Raw genomic sequence first — 18050 nt, 5'->3', positions numbered from 1 at the left:
TGTTTCTAACTGTGATTGGCTGTGGCTGTGTGTGTAAGAACAGAGATCAACGGTCCTACATAGTCGAACCGTTTGATCACCATTCTTACACAGGGAGAACTGACAGGCGGCTTTGTTTACATTAGCCGCCTGCCTTTCTCCCGCTGTCATGGACGATCGCGAGTGCCCGGCGGACATGGGGTCCGCCGGCACACACGCGGGGGGGTCGTGACCGAGCGGGAGCGTGCATCCGGCGGCGCACGCTCGCTCCCAAAACCCTTACAGGCTAGCGACGTACCCCTACGTCGCTCTGCCTGTAAGGGGCTGACTGCTGACGTAAATAGTCGTGCGGCAGTCGGCAAGTGGTTAATCATGATTATAGGGTTAAATCACCTTCTGCAGTAGTACTAGGCAGAAAAAAAAAAAAAAAAACTTTGCTACACCCATGGGCCATCCTCAGCTAGTATAGAACCCCCTACTCTGCTATTGGTATTCAGTTTAGTAGCAAGCAGTATTATAAGTATCAAAACTCCTTAGAGGGGTGGGTGCTGCATCCGTCAAACTCAGAGAAATATATTTAACGGTGCGTACAAAAATCCCATTTTCTGTTTCGTTCATCGACTGACACAGCGCTCCATTAATCAGGACTATAGAGATGTCCAAAAGCTGTGCCAAAAGGGAAACGAGGAGTGGGGAAAATAACCCAAGGCTAAAACACAAGAGCCCTAACCAGGTCACAGGAGCCCCCCAAAAAAGACCCTCAAGAGGGAACAGCCCCTCTTAATAACCACTTAAGCCCTGGAAGATTTTACCCCCTTCCTGACCAGAGGGTATTTTGCGATTCGGCACTGCATGACTTTAACGGACAATTACGCGGTCGTGCGACGCTGTACCTAAACGAATCGGACGTCCTTTTCCCCACAGAGCTTTCTTTTGGTGGTATTTGATCACCTGTGCGATTTTTTGATCATGCGCTATAAACAAAAAAAGAGAGACAATTTTGCAAAAATAACAATATTTTTCACATTTTTTATTCCCCCAAAAAAATGTAAAAATCTAAAAATTTTTTTAATTTTTGGCCAATTAGTTTTCTGCTACATATGTTTGGTAAAAAAAATCACAATAAGCGTATTTTGATTGGTTTACGCAAAAGTTATCGCGTTTACTAACTAAGGGAAAGATTTTTGTTGTTTTTTTTTTTTTTTTTTTTAACGAGTAATGGCGGCGATCTGCGATTTATTTTTGCGGTACTGCGACACTGCAGCGGACAGATCGGACCCTTGACTGACATATTTTTGACACTTTTGGGGGTACCAGTGACATTTCTACAGTAATCAGTGCTATACATATGCACTGTTACTGTAAAAATGACACTGGGAGGGAAGGGGTTAACTTTATTGGAGAGGGAGGGGTTAAGTGTGTCCCTAGGGGCGTGTTTCTAACTGTCATTGGATGTGGCTGTGTGTGTAATAGCACAGATCAACGGTCCTACATAGCAGGACCGAGTGATCTGTGCTTTTACACAGGGGAGAATGACAGGTGGCTTTGTTTACATTAGCCGCCTGCTTTTCTCCCTCTCTACCCGACGATCGCGAGTGACCGTCGGACATCGGGTCCGCCGGTCACACGCGCCGGCTTCGTCGGTTACGAGCGGGGGCGCTCCCAGGCTAATGACGTACTGGTACGTCACTTTTGCCTGGGAGGGGCCGTATATAGTCGGGCGGCGGTCGGTAAGTGGTTAAACTGACGTATGATGACGGAAGGCCCGTAAAAATGTAAAAGAAAGGTGACAAGAGAGGGACCTCCAGCTGACACACAGCCTCATCTCTGTTCCTGTGTGCTGTGTAAAGGGGGGTTTGTCTCTTCACTCCAATGAGCGCTCAGAGCTCTCCTAACTGAGCTCTGCAGAGTGTAATTTCAGCTCCTCACCCCGTTTTCTGAAAGTTCAGACAAGCTTTATAAATTCAGCACTTTGAAGGGATGTAGAAAAGAGAAGACTGCAGATAAACAGATACAACATATGTATTTATGTATGTATACAATGTATGCATTTATTTCATCTCTGTGTATCACCTAAGGCCCGTTGCTTCACTGGGTATATGTGATGGCTTACGGACACTTTAATATATAAAATCAGGGCTTTTTTTAAGCAGGAACACAGTGGAACGCAGGTCCGGCACCTCCAGCACTGAATGTATGTAATAGCAGGTGGTGTGGGGTGTGTTGGAGGGTCTCTTGATGCTGGCTGCTTGGGGATCTATTGTTACTGGCAGGGATCTGGTATTGTGTGAGGGTCTATTGTTGCTGCTGGGGGATCTATTGTTTCTGGGGGGATCTTTTGTTGTTTGTAGGGCTCTCCTGTTGAGGTAGAGGTATATTGTTGGCTTATCTATTGATACGGGTTGCTGGGAGAGTGGTTGTTACTACTGGAGGGGGTCTAATGCTGCTGGGGGGGATCTTTTGTTTCTGGGTGAGCTATTTTGCTGCTGTGCGTGGGAGATGGGTAGGGGGTCGGAACCAAGGGACAATGCTCAGAGGTGGGTAGTGGGTAGAGACAATGGGTGACTCAGAAGGGGTGAGTTCCTGCACCTATTCTCCAAGAAAAAAAGCCCTGTATAAAATATTTAGTGCAAGCAGCTACATAAATAGCTGAATTTGACTTGGTGTTAGCATCTTGCAGTCCCTTTAAGCAGAGCGCATACTGGGCAAGGGACAAGCAGCACAAAGAACAATTGTATGAGCAAGGTCCATAAAGGCATGGATGAGCGAGTTTGGGGTGGGAGAACTTGACTGGCCTGCACAGAGTCTTGACCTCAACAAGAAAGAACACCTTTGGGATGAATTAGAGCAGAGACTGCGAGCCAGACCTTCTCATCCCCATCAGTGCCTGACCTCACAAATGCACTTCTGGAAGAATGGTCAAACATTCCCATAGACACACTCCTAAACCTTGTGGACAGCCTTCCCAGAAGAGTTGGCCAACTCAATATTGAACCCTACGGACTAAGACTGGGATGCCAATAAAGCTCATGTGCGTGTAAAGGCAGGCGTCCCAATACTTTTGGTAATATAGTGTATGTATTTCATCCTTGTATCTAGCCGTTTGCCCGGAGTTCAGCTTTAACCACTTCCGCACTGCTCACTAGAGCTCTACTGCGGCAAAGTGGCTCGATAACGCCTGGCGACGTAGACCTATGTTGCCAGACATTCCCTTTTCTCGGCGGCGCTCGCTCCCACTGTATTCAGTCACAGCGGGAGTCGGGCCAGGGGAGGAGCAGCGGTGATCACCGTTGCTCTTCCCCGATCGTCGGGGAATCGAGTCTGGAGATCCGCCCGCTTGTGTAAACAAAGCGGGCGGATCTCCATAGTGACAAACAGTGACAGATTGCAGGGTTCAGCATAGCTGAACATGCGATCTGTCCCTGTGTCACTCAGTTACCTCCCCCCACACACGTTAGTAAGCACCAGGCATACATTAACCCCTCCCTCTCCAATAAAATTAACCCCTTCCCTGCCAGTGTCATTTTTACAGTAACAGTGCATATGTATAGCACTGATTACTGTAGTAATGTCACTGGTACCCCCAAAAGTGTCAAAAATGTCAGTCAAGGGTCCGATCTGTCCGCCGCAATGTCACAGTCCCACAAAAAAAAAAAAAAAAAAAAAAAAAAAAAAAAAAAAATCGCAGATCGCCGCCATTACTCGTTAAAAAAAAAACAAAAAAAACACCAAAAATCTTTCCCTTAGTTAGTAAACGCAATAACTTTTGCGCAAACCAATCAAAATACGCTTATTGTGATTTTTTTTACCAAACATAGGTAGCAGAAAACAAATTGGCCTAAAATGATAAAAAATTTAGATTTTTACATTTTTTTTGGGGGGGGGGGGGGATTTCATATAAAAAAATGTGAAAAATATTTTTTCAAAATTGTCGCTCTTTTTTGTTTATAGCGCAAAAAGTAAAAATCGCACAGGTGATCAAATACCACCAAAATAAAGCTCTGTTTGTGGGAAAAAAGGACGTCAATTTCGTTTGGGTACGGCATTGCATGACCGCGCAATTGTCAGTTAAAGTTGCACGGTGCCGAATCGCAAAAAGTGGCCCAGACGTAAGACAGCAAAATCCTCCGGTGGTAAAGTGGTTAAAGAACGGAATAAAATCCAATAAAGCGCTGGCGCTGACTTTCTATGTGCTGGAATCCTACTCTTTGCACATTGGTATGGACCGCTCTCTACATCCAACACACATTATCTGCACCTCCGCAGAGGCGAGATGATTTGCATAATTGATTCGACCATTAAAATGTCCTTTCTACTGTATTAGGAAATATACAGTGTGCTAATTGCTCTTCATTAGGAAGCCACGCTCGGCTCCCCGCTGCCCTGCTGAGTACTTCAGAGATTCCGCGCCGCTTACACGACCCGCAGGCCTGTGTGACATGCTGGGAGGGGGGGAGCTGGATCAGAGCTGGAGGTAGAAGACCTCACCTGATGGGAAGGGGCGCTCCCGGCTCCAAGGTCAGTCAGAGAACGGCTCAGCTTGTCCTGCTGCTCGGACAGGTACTTCTGGTAAAGGCTCAGCATCTCCTGGCACTCCCGGTACTGCTGCTGGAGAGGTGGAAGGAACAGTTAAGGAAATTTCTGAAATAAGGTTAACATTCGGCCCACAACAATAATCTAGGCAGATATACACAACGCAACATTCCTAAAGTGGACCCGTCATCAGGTATAGAGTCTATACATGCTCAGGAATGTGTCAGTGGAACACTTGCAGGTATTTATCTCTCACAGGTATCACAGTACTCCCACTGACCATTGCTCCTCATTTTTAAGGACAGTCTACTGACGGGAATGGTACCAGCTGATTGGAGAAAAGCCAACGTGGCACCAATAAAAAAGGAGCTGAGATATATCCCTGGGAACTACAGCCTGGTCAGCCTAACATCAATAGTCTGCAAGCTACTGGAGGGGATGATAAGTGACTATATACAAGATTATAGTAATGAAAATGATTGTCGTAATCAGCATGGATTCATGAAGAATGGTTCTTGCCAGACCAATTTATTAACCTTCTATGAAGAAGTGAGCTGCCATCTAAATAAAGGTAAGCCTGTGGATGTGGTGTATCTGGACTTTGCAAAGGCATTTGATACAGTTCCACACAAACGCTTACTGTACAAACTAAGGAAGGTAGGTATGGACCATAAGGTGAGTACCTGGATAGAGAACTGGCTCCATGGGAGAGTCCAGGAGGTGGGGATAAATGGGGAGTACTCTGATTGGGCGGGTGTGGAAAGTGTGGGGTCCCCAAGGTTCTGTCCTGGGTCCAATCCTGTTTAATTTATTCATAAACAATCTAGGGGGGGGGGATGACCAGCACAATCGTATTTGCGGATGATACTAAAGCTATGCAAGGCAAGATCTTCTATGCAGGATGTGGAAAGCTTACAAGCGGACCTGAACAAAATAACGGGGTGGGCAACTACATGGCAGATGAGGTTTAATGTTGAAAAGTGTAAAAGTAATGCACTTGGGTGCCAGAAATATGAAAGCAAGCTACTTGCTAGGGGGAGAACCTCTGGGGGCATCTAAGATGGAAAAGGACCTGGGGGTACTGGTAGACAACAAGCTCAGCAATGGAATGAAATGCCAAGCCGCTGCAAGCAAAGCCAATACAATACTGGGATGAATAAAAAAGGGAATTCACTCCAGAAATAAAGAGATTATTCTCCCACTCTACAAGACTCTGGTCCGGCCACATCTGGAGTATGCTGTCCAGTTCTGGGCACCGGTCCTCAGGAAGGATGTGCTGGAACTGGAGAGAGTCCAGAGAAGGGCAACAAAGATAATTAGGGGAATGGAGGACATCAGCTATGAGGAAAGACTACAAGCACTGAACCTATTCTCTCTGGAGAAGAGACGATTGAGGGGGGATATGATATCAATGTACAAATATTGTACTGGCGACTCTAGCATAAGGAACAAACTTTTCAGTGAAAGGAAATACAATAAGACACGTGGCCACTCACTAAAATTAGAAGAGAAGCAGTTTAACCTTAAACTGCATAAAGGGTTCTTTACTGTCAGAGCGGTAAGGATGTGGAATTCTCTTCCACTAGCAATGGTATCAGCAGGGAGCATCCATAGTTTAAAAAAAACTATTAGATGGGCACCTTAAAGACCACAACATACAGGGGTATACAATGTACGGTTAATTGTAAACACACACACATGGTTTTTTTTTTTTTGCCTTCCTCTGGATCAACTGCGGGTATAGGATTGAGTATATGGGATTGTATGGATGGGTTTTCTTTTGTTGTTTATTGGTTGAGCCAGATGGACTTGTGTCTTTTTTCAACCTGACTAACTATGTAACTATGAACTGGATGGACTGATGTCTTTTCTACCTCACTGCGCCTCTATCTACTTCTCTTTCCAGAAGGACGCCGCCATCACCTTGTGCACACCATATGTGGCTTGAATTTTGTCTATTTTCCTAGAACACCTCCAGAATGACATCCACACATCAAGGCATTTTGATATTTGCATAACATTGCCCAAGAACCAGCCCATGGATTAAATGAGGACTTTGGGAGGAGTACTGAGACGGGGTGCTGCAATGTTTTTTAGGAAGCTATGTACAGCACCCTGATGGCCCCTCCCACCAGACATGATCTGCCTGCATTGCATAGAAGCACAGAGACCTAATGACGACATCACAGGATCTAAAAGGTTATAAAAAAATGTAATAATCCTGTGGATGGACAGAGAAATGAGGAACCAGGGAGGACAACATTTAGTCCTCACACACGGGACATTTTTACAGCGGCCATTTTTTTTTCTGCAGCCAGTAAACTCCCCAGCGTGTTCTCCTATGTCTCCCCAGCGTGTTCTCCTATGTCTCCCCAGCGTGTTCTCCTAGGTCTCCGTGTTCGCCTAGGTCTCCGTGTTCGCCTAGGTCCGCCTCAGTCTCCGCGTCCGCCTCAGTCTCCGCGTCCGCCTCAGTCTCCGCGTCCGCCTCAGTCTCCGCGTCCGCCTCCGCCTCCGTTGTTCAATGCCTGCCAGAATTCCTTTGCATGGTTATTCACACCCATGCGATAAGATTTAGGTGCGGGGGAAAAAAGGGTCCTACAACATTTTGGTGCAAACGTGGACCCTTTTTTACCCCGCAACAAAATCGCATCACATGGGTGTGAACACTCATACGATGCAATTCTGTCCAGCTCACTGCATTTTGCGATCTGTTTCGGGGTGTCGTTCATGGAACATTAACCCCCCGTTAACATCGGGCAGATTTGACATGTCAAATCGTATGCCAAATCAGAGCCTATTGCCGGCAACGTCACTGTCGGAATTGATGCAACCCTGACTTTGCGGCGCCGAACCGATTCCCAAAATTCGTTTCTGCACTACTTTTGTCGACTTCAGAGCTTTTTCAATAGACATCTGTGCATGAACCCGTACTGATGTCTGTCAAATCAGCCCTGAAGTCACACTGACAGTTTGCGAGTTTGAAATCGGCGTGTTTAGCTGCATGATTTTAAACCCGCCCTCAGTGAGAACCGGTGTCGTTGCCGGCAATAGGCTCCGATTTGACATGCGATTCGACAAATCGCATCGCAAATCGGCACAATGTCAACGGGGGCTTCATGCTCCATGAATGATACCCAGAAACAGATTGCAAAATGCAGTGCGCTTGCCATAATTGCATCGCATTAGTGTTTACAGCAGACAGAGTTCCCAGTATAGCTAGAAAACTGACCATGCTGTGCTCTCCTGCCTAGTGTGTTCTGTTTTAAATGGCAGGAACACATGCAGTGTCCGGAGCCAGCTTCTTTCTACAAAAACATACCAATTTTTTCCACGTTTTACTTTCCAAAGCCAAGCCAGCGATGTAGATTATGATATTTATGAGCGTGTTCGATTTTTTTTATACCAGGTCTGCTTTGAGAGTAAACAGATAAACCGATGGAAGCAGAGCCCACGCAGGGGGCTCTTCACATCCCACCAATCTGACAGGTGGAATAAAATGACAGGGCAGCTACATGGAGGCAAACAGCATGCTGCGCTGTATTGCCTGCGTCCCCCCCGGCGAGAAAACCTCTAAGGTGAGAGCTGCTTTTTCGCGGCGCTCTCCTTAATTTCATGTTTGCGTTTGCAACAAATTTAGAATGTAAAAAAAAAAAAAAGTAAAACAAATAAAATGAACGCGGCGTAATTCAGCTGTCATTTCCTCCAATTGCTCATAATTGTAACTATAAAAAAGATAATTTTCAGCCATATGTGCATCTGTACAGACAGCGAGTGGACAATTCCACCGAGAGGCACGCTGAATCAAACGCGCCCTCTAGTGGCCAGAGTTCAGCATGAGCCGAATAAGGCGAACTGGAGGAGTCGGTTTGGGGGAAAAATAAGGAAAAAAAAAAAAATGAACAACAAAGAATTGATTTTAATGTGAGAATTACGCTTCAAAAGCGGCTTTCATCACTTACGCGATGATGTATGCAAAACATCTCGGGGGTTTGGAGATGAAGGAGAAAGTGGAAGAACGTTTTGATGGAGAACAATGGGGTGTATTTTAGCAGCTGGAAGGCCTGCAGTAGTCTGGACCTGTAAACAGAGCAATCTATACACAGCAGCTGCTGCTTATGCTGGGCTGAGAGATCGTTATCCACTTAGATCTACAGAGATTGCGTTTTATCTCGCTGCAGCTGGTACCGTGCGCCCATTTCCTGGTAATGCGGCCGGCCTGTGTTTGTCTACAGCCGCCGCCACGGTTCCATGTCCAGCTGCTGATGTCCGGCACACATCTGGGTCCAGCTGCAGCCACCCTACAGGTGCCCAGCGCCTGTGTCCTGCCCAGCCATTGTGCAATCAGTCCTTTGACCGATGCCAGTAGGTGGCGATGGAGAGCTACGAAGGCACCCACTCTAAGGGTTCATTCACACAAGCGGCCATGGAGGGCGCTACAACCACGGTTTTACCACCTCCTGGCTGCTGACCTGAATACGAATATGTAGCCATTTAGGGCTGTATGCATGCGGCTTCGCGGCTGCAACCACCCCACAGTTATAGGGTTAAATCAGGCAGTGAGGTGGTGATATAACTCTTCCTCACCGCCTGTCAAATGTCCTACTGAAAAGAGATCCAAATGTGGATCACACTTCAAAGGCTGGGGCTGCATGCATGCTGATTCACGGCTGAAAAAAAAAAAAAAAAAAATTAAAAAAACAAACAGTCATGTTGCATTCAGCAGGCGTTACCACCGCCAAACACGACCCATGCGAGTCTTTAGCGACCGTGCTGCAACCACCCCACAGTTACAGGGTTAAATCAAGCAGTGAGGAAGAGATAAAACTCTTCCTCACTGCCTGTCAAATGTCCTACTGAAAAGAGATCCAAATGTGGATCACTCTTCAAAGGCCACTGCAGGTCTGAACGAGCCCTAAAGCCTTTTAACCAGTCCTGGACCGGAAAGGATTTGCCCCCTTAGGCTCCGTTCACATGTAGGCGTTTTGGGGCGTTTTTGGGGAGTTTTTCTGCTCTAGGATCAGCTCTCAAAACGCCCAACAAGACAAATCCTATTCATTTCAATGGCCCCTGTTCACATCTGAGCGTTTTGACGCTGTGAGCAAAACGCCCAACGCTCAAAAAAGTACATGCGCTTCTTTTTGGGCAGATTACAGGCGTTTTCCATTGGTCTCTATTCAATCTAAAAACGCCTGCACAAAAATCGCTGTAAAAAAACGCTACGCTCAGGTGTGAATGTAGCCTTAATGACCAGGCTATTTTTTGTTACTTTGTTACTTTAACGGACAATTGCGCGGCTGTGGGGACGCTGTACCCAAATACCATTGATGTCCTTTTTTCCCCCCACAAAAAATGGATCTTTGTAAGATCTTACCGTAAAATCCTTTTCTCTTAAGCTAATTGACAGACGCAGTCTTCTTGATTAATATCAAATAGGGCAGCATAACCCTATTTGATATTAATCAAGACGACTGCGTCTGTCAATGAGCGACAGAGAAAAGAGCTTTCTTTTGGTGGTATTTGATCCCCTGTGCGATTTTTATTTTTTGCGATATAAACCAAAAAATAGCGACAATTTTGAAAAAAAAAAATATATACTTTTTTACATTCTGCTATAGAACATTCCCAAAAAAAATTAAAAATCAATTTTTTTTATCCTTTTAGGCCAATTTGTATTCTGCTACATATCTTTGGTAAAAAAAATAAAATAAAAAAAATTGCAATAGGTGTATTTTGATTGGTTTGCGCAAAAGTTATCGCGTCTACAAACTAGGGGAAAGATTTATGTCATTTTTATTTATTTTTTTACTAGTAATGGCGGTGATCAGCAATTTTTAGCGGGACTGCGATATTGCGGCGGACAGATCGGACACCTGACAATTTTTGACACTTTTGGGGGGGACCAGTGACATTACTGCAGTAATCAGTGCTAAAAATATGCACTGTTACTGTAATAATGACACTGGCAGGGAAGTGGATGGGTGATCAAAGGGTTAATTGTGAGCCTGGGGGGAGTGTTTTCTAAATGTGGGGGCGTGGCTTGTGAAATGATCATAGAAACCTGAGATCCTATATAGGAGGGTCACAGGTGCTCTGTGATCATTTCGGAGAGAAGTACGGTCGGCTGTGTTTACAACAGCTGACCTGCCGTCCTCTCTCTGCGGGAGCGATCGCGGGTGCCCGGTCCTGTGCATTGGCATCCCTGCTGCCTAGTGGTGGGGGGGGTGCCCCCAGGACCGCTCCCGGGAGCCGACATAGCCCTACATCAGTTGGCGCAGTCGAACCAGCCTGCCGCAGTAAATCTGTGGTGGGCAAGCGGCTAATAGCGTTTCTGCAGGCCTTCTAGAGCAACTGAACATTGGCAGCTGCACACAAAAAAGAGAAAGCGCCAGTATTGCCTGTGGTCTCTCTGCAGCTGATCTCTACCCCCATTAGTACTTACTAGGGATGAACAGATACAAAGCATTTGCGTGAGTGGTACTGGCACAAATGCTCCCAATACCAAAACTTTGCGGTGCGATTTGCGTCAACACACAATGAACGGGCGCAAACTGCACTGTAAAGAATGACATGCAATTTCCCCCAGCGCTCCTATGTGTATATAGAATGGGGAACATCGCCATCTAGTGGGCAGTTTATTAAAATGTTAGAACTCACAGTACATATCTGGCCACATGCTAAATCTTTATAGGAGTGTCCCCGTCCAGCGGATGATAGCAAATCAGGGCCCCTGGAGGTGCTCACAGGGCTGAGGATATTTAGAGGCGGTCCGCCCCCAAGTCAACATCACTTCTGCCCTATACCCACGGGGTCCCAGAACTTCTGTAAGCACCTCCAGCGGCCATGATTTTCTATCATCAGCAGACGGGGACACTGCACATTTTGAATTCGGGCAGATAGGTACTTAATGTGAGTTCTAACATTTTTAATAAACTGCCCACTAAATGGAGCTTTTCCCTTTCTATGCACACACACGAGCGGTGGAGAAATCGCATGCGATTTGGACACGAATCGAACTGCATTCCTGTTCAAATGGCATGCAACTCTTTGCAGTGTGATTTGCACCAATTTTTCTAGCAATGATGCAAATCGCACCGCAAAGTATCAATACTCGTCCTCGCCAATAAACAGCATCAAGATAAACCAAGTATTTACCCACCATGCTTTGCACTGTCTCTCTGTGTGAAGGCTGCCATCTTGGCAGGGCTTTGCTTTCTCATGTCAGAGCCTCCAGCAAGGAGAACTGTAATGATATCACTAGATCTCACTCCAGGTCTCTTCAGAGGCAGCAGTGCCTTAGATCTCACACTACAGACAAGCAGCTAAAGCCTCGTACACACGCATCGATAGTTGGCCGTGAATTTTCGGCCAACGTCCGATCGGCCGATTTTCGGCTTGTTAGTATGATGCTTTCGACAACCGACTCCGACTTTTCGGCCAAACAAAATCTGGTGTGCACGCTATAACATTTTTGTTGGCCGTCAACAGAACGACCGATTTTCCGTCAGTCAGTACAGTTTTCGGCAGACAAAAATCTGATTAGCAAGACTGGGCATGCTCAGACAAGAAAGAACACACGGAAAGTAAACCATCACATGACATCACTTCTGAAGTTGTTTTTTGTTGGCCGAGAAAATTCGTGTGCAGTCTAGAGCACATTTCAACCAACACAACAACACCGGACAAAAGACGGCCGATCGGTCGGCCAACTATCGATGCGTGTGTACGAGGCATAAGAGCCTGTAAACACAGAAGTGCCTAGGCACATTCACATACCAGGAAGTACACTTCTTTTTCAGGAGGAATTCCAGACCACAAAAGGTAGATTTTTCAAGGTACTGGTTAGGCACGTTTAAAGTGGTATTAAAAATCCAAAACCAAAAATGTCATATTGTGGCTTACCAATCCTTCGATGTGGTGGCTGCATTAGTTTTCTATTTTAGTCTTTTGTTTTCCCCCTCTGTTTTCATCTGGTGTTCCGGCCAGTAACACACCTCGGGTATTAGAGTGCCCCCGCCCTGGGTGAAGGGGCACGGGGGCATTTTTGGACAGCAGCATTGTCAGCCTGGGGGGCTCTTTGACTTCAATTTGTTAGTATATCTAAAACTGCCGGTACATCTAACTCCAGCTAAAACTTTATCGGTAGTTACAGCAAACAGTATTTTTCCTTATTATCTTTACATGATTGTTTGATAAATAAATTATACTTGTGGCTATTTTCTGTTTTCCATACTGACCTATATGTATGTCCTACTGATCCTTTAGGACTGCCACCCCCCTGAGGAAGACCTAATTGGACGAAACGTGTCGGGACTCTGGATAGGTGTAAAGGACATCATCGTGTTTTCACTCCATTCCTCCATCGGCATCAGTGATAAAATGTTATGATATAACATTTTTTATCTTCAATTTGTGATACGGTGTATGTAGCCCAATGTTCCCAAGGCTTTATGGGGCTATTTTATTGATATTCTCAATAAATACGTGATTAAGATTGTTTATTTTTTTGACACTGGAGTATCACAAAGTCCCATTTCTCCCCTTTTGTGAGCCCCAATAAGAAGGTGTAAACCTGCTTGACATAAAAACAGTTACACAGTGCAATTATTATTATACAGGATTTATATAGCGCAACGCTTAACCACTTGCCGACCGCCGCAAGTACATATACTGCGTCGGTCAGCCCCCCCTGGGCAAAGTGCCGTATGGGTACGTCACTCGCCCGCGAGCCAATAGGGGGAGAGCGTGCGCCGCCGGAGGCGCGCTCCTGCCCCCGCTCGTTCACTGCCATCCCAGTGCGAGTGACCGGTGGCTCCGATGTCCGTCAGCCACTCGCGATCTCCCGCTGGAGAGGGAGAAAGGCAGACGGCTGATGTAAACAAAGCCGCCTGTCATTCTCCCTGGTGTAACTACAGAGATCATACGATCCTGCTATGTAGGATCGTATGTCTCTGTGGTTACATCAAAAGTCACGCCCCTTTACAGTTAGAAGCACGCCCCTTGGGACACACTTAACCCCTGGATGTCTAATAAAGTTAACCCCTTCCCTGTCAGTGTCATTTTTACAGTAACAGTGCATATGTATAGCACTGATTACTGTAGTAATGTCACTGGTACCCCCAAAAAAGTGTCAAAAATGTCAGTCAAGGGTCCGATATGTCCGCCGCAATGTCACACAAAATAAATAAAAAAAAAAAAACAAAATTGCAGATCACCGCCATTACTAGTTAAAAAAAAAAAAAAACAATAAAAATGACAAGTCTTTCCCTTAGTAAACGCAATAACTTTTGCGCAAACCAATCAAAATACGCTTATTGCGATTTTTTTCACCAAAAATATGTGGCAGAAAACAAATTGGCCTAAAATGTTAAAAAATTTAGATTTTTAAATTTTTTGGGGGGGGGGGGGGAATTTCCTATAAAAAAAAATGTGAAAAATATTGTTATTTTTTCAAAATTGTCACTCTTTTTTTGTTTATAGAGCAAAAAGTAAAAATCGCACAGGTGATCAAATACCACCAAAAGAAAGCTCTGTTTGTGCAAAAATAAGGACGTCAATTTCATTTGGGTATAGCATCGCACGACCGCGCAATTGTCCGTTAAATGTTAAGCAGTGCCGAATCGCAAAATAGGCCCTGGTCTTTGAGCAGCCAAATCCTCCGGGGCTTAAGTAGTAAAATGGTAAGGACGGGTTGCATGAGGTTAACAGACAATAAGCGCACCTCTTTACACGCCACATATAAAAGGATCTTTCTGCTTTTCCTCTGAACGATCCCTCAGCAGCACAGCAATGAGGTACCATGAGGTCTATCCACAGCGTATGATCCATCTGGCCTAGAATTTACAGCCACCCTCTCTCACCTAAGTGGCTGTTTGGCTCCAGCATAGACCTGTCACTCAGCGCCGTACGAAGCGCTGCAAGACCGTCTCCATCAGCCTATAGGTTGGTGTGTTTCGAGGCATTCCAATAAAAAATTCATTATGAAGTAATTAACTGGTTAATTATTTATGTAAAGTCATCCTTTCTTTGTATGCAGGAGATTGGCCCCATTATTTACAGATAAAAGCAGCAGGGAAGGTTCGCATGAGGTGGCTCGAGCGCGCTCCCCCCGGTACGTCAGCACCTGAGCGATAAAAGCCGGGGCGCGGAAAGTGTCATTTCCCTGTCAAGTATTAGTATTCACCGAAGAGTGTTTACTAAGATTTCCCTCCGGACAGAGCGGGAGAAGGGAAGAGAGATAGACGCCGGTAATCTTCCCTCCACACCTGCCGAGTATTATTTTCACTCTGTTATAGAATGCCAGGCTGATATGGGGAACTAGAAACATTATACCCCCCCCCCCCCCCCCCCCCGCCATCGCCATCTACAATCCTAGGAGGACACAGAAGTACGGGAACGGCGAGAAGAAACGCTTTCATTGACAAAGACAAAACTTTTGCAGGACCTCATGAAACCAGGTGAAGAACAACAACCCGAGTGTCAGATCTTCCTTTACATTTGCGGCAGTCCTAGCCACCACTCTGAAAAGTGACCCTTGGTGGATTGCTTTTGAGAGGGCAGCTGGAGAACGATGTCGCCTCCTAAGCACCTGTTTTAACCCCCAAAAGCCTGCACCACAACCTCATGCACTGAACGTGGTTGCAGGCAGTTTGTAGCACACCAACAGTATAATCTTTACCGCAGCATGTGCACAAGACCCTCTAGCGCAGGGGTCTTCAAACTACGGCCCTCCAGCTGTTGTGGAACTACACATCCCATGAGGCATTGTACAACTCTGACATGCACAGACATGACTAGGCATGATGGGAATTGTAGTTCCTGAATAAATGGAGGGCCATAGTTGGAAGAGCCCTGCTCTAGCTGCTGTGCTTGGTTTGGGAGCGAAGGCATTAAAACTACAGCTCAACAGCCTATTTTTACCCTCTCCACCCACCCCAGGGCCACAAATTACGAACTTTGTAGGCAAGCTTTGTATTTTATGAGTGTGGAGATGCAGGTGGATGACGTCACGCGTTCCACCTCAGCCAAATCGGAGACTACAAAGCTTCCGGTGAAGAGCCAAGCAGCGCTCTGCCCAACTCAATATTGTTCCGGGAGCATGATGGGAAGTCCCGATCCCACATACTTGAGCTCGCTCTCGATCCAGTGCTGTGCACATCCACAGCAGCCCTTCTCCCCTCTCACAGGATTGGCTGAGAGCAGCAGGATTCATTAGCTCCTGTTGCAGTCAGTCAAAACCTGTGAACACCTGAGCGTAATTCAGCTCGTAAAACGCTCATCTCTAAAGCCCCGTACACACACGCAGATCGTCGTCATACAAATGTTCGTCTTTTCTCCCCGGGATGTCGGTGTCTGTTGAAAAGTGCAAAGACAGCACAAGGACAGCACAAGAATTTTGTCCGCAGACTTCAGCTGACTGCAGAAGTGATGTCATGTAATGGTTAACTTTCCCTGTGTTTTTTATTTTCTGAGCATGCCCAGTCTTGCAAATCTGCGGTCTGTCGGCTGATTTCTGTACTGACAGGCGAACAATCGTCCGTTCTGGTGTCTGCAGACAAAAATTTTCATGTTTGCAAGAAAGACTCTTGTCCGCGGATTGTGTGCAGACAGCTGTCGGAGGCACCATACTAACACGCATACAATCGGCAGATCTTTCGTCCGCCGACGTTTGTATGACGACGATCTGCGTGTGTGTACGGGGCTTCAAGTCTCAAAATGCCCAACAAGCAAAATCCCATTCGTTTCAATGGCCCCTGTTCACATATAGGAGAATTTTGTTGCTTGAGGCAAAACGCCTGAAGCTCAAAAAAGTACATGAGTTTCTTTTTTTGGCAGATTACAGGCGTTTTTAATAGATGTCAATGTCTGCCTCCAAACACCTGCAAAAAACGCCTGAAAAAAGCTCAAAAAAACGCCTGGAAAAAGCCAAAATAAAACGCCTGAAAAAGGCCAAAATAAATGCCTGAAAAAGCCAAAATAAACGCCTGAAAAAAGCCCCAAAAAACGCCTGAAAAAAGCCCAAAAAAACGCCAGAAAAAAGCCCAAACGCCTGGAAACAATACGCTCAGGTGTGAATGGAGCCTAATACATCATTACATGTATTATTTGTAAATTCAAACAGTGCAAGTACTTGAATCAAACCTGGTATTAGCCAGCCTCTTGCAGTACCTATACAGCAGGGCTGGAGTGTGAGGAAGAAGCAGTACAAGGATCCCATTATTTCTGTGCTGATAAGAGGGAGACCGAGTGACAGAGAGATAAGCTCATCACCGTGCTGCTTCTTTTACTGTCCAGTCACAAGTTGGGACAGATTCAAGCTGACCTGGGCTTAGAAGAAGTCAGCTGGAGTGACGTCATTTACCGCGCATGCGCCGTCCGTCGGATGCACTATCCGACGGAAGGCATTATCCGACATGACACCAGTTTTACTAACACAAGCCTTGAAAAGATCTTTACAATATTTACCATCGTGGCAAATATTTACAACTACAGAACGAGGGTGCGGTTTCCTACGTACAGGGAGCCACTGGTATAAAATGTAACCTTTATTAAGGACTTTTTATCAAATGTATCTAGATAACTGTGTATGTGCTTTTTCACTTAGGCTGCTTTCACACTTGCCTTAAAAAAAAAAAAAAAAAAAAAAAAAAAAATCACCTGAAAAGCTCAAGAAAAAAACACTTCCCTTTAAAATCAATGAATGTGTTAACACTGGGGTGGTGCGCTTCTGTTGCAGGGCAAAAAAATCCTGCTTGAAAAGTAGGATAAAAAAAAAAAAAAAACGCACAAAAAAAAAAAAAAAAAAAAAAAAACCCACCTTACTATTAAAAGCAATGGAAAACATAACAACGCACAAGAAACACACCCGTAAATGTTTTTTGGTGCGGTTTAGGAGTCACATCCTTTAACGCATTTGTTTTCTGCAGCGCATCAGCAGGGTAAGGCTACTTTCACATTGATCTGCTGCAAATACGCAGCAAAAACCCATATGCATTTTTGTTGCGATTTTGGTTTTTAGCCACTTGCCTACTGAGCACTTTTACGCCCTTCCTGCCCAGACCAATTTTCAGCTTTTAGCGCTGTCACACTTTGAATGACAATTGTGCGGTCAACTATATCCAAACTAATTTTTTATCATTTATTTCACACAAATTAGAGCTTTCTTTTGGTGGTATTTAATCACCAGTGGATATTTTATTTTTTGCTAAATATACGAATAGAAACCTTAAATTTTGGAAAAAAATAAAAACGTTCATAGTTTGTTCTAAAGTTTTGCAAAAAGGTAACTTTTCTCCTTCACTGATGTGCGCTGAGGCTGCACTAATGGGCACTAATAGGCAGCACTGGAAGGTGACACTGATGGGCACTGTTAGGACTACACTGATGGGAACTGAGTGTCCGCACTGCACTAACAATCAGTGCACTGTTGTTGAATGTTAAAAGGTGAATGTTGCAGAAAAAGCAGGTTTGGGTTTCTGATTTATCCTATTTTTTGCTGCACTTCTGCTTAGGAATGGCTGAATTTACTTTATCAGCTGTAA

The 18050-nt window shown here is 45.3% G+C and overlaps 1 protein-coding gene across 1 annotated transcript in view; it reads right to left on the bottom strand.

Annotated features, from left to right (window-relative positions):
* Positions 1-18050, bottom strand: part of KIAA1328 — a 350490-nt gene that overhangs the window by 190805 nt on the left and 141635 nt on the right. Inside the window, exon 6 of the mRNA XM_082274183.1 lies at positions 4468-4587. Within this exon, the coding sequence (XP_082130309.1) occupies positions 4468-4587 (120 nt within the window). The remainder of the gene's footprint in view (positions 1-4467; positions 4588-18050) is intronic.

Source organism: Pelophylax lessonae (assembly GCF_965119305.1).
Source record: "Pelophylax lessonae genome assembly, chromosome: 1".
NCBI lineage: Eukaryota > Metazoa > Chordata > Amphibia > Anura > Ranidae > Pelophylax > Pelophylax lessonae.
This window is presented reverse-complemented; position numbering and strand designations above follow the sequence as displayed.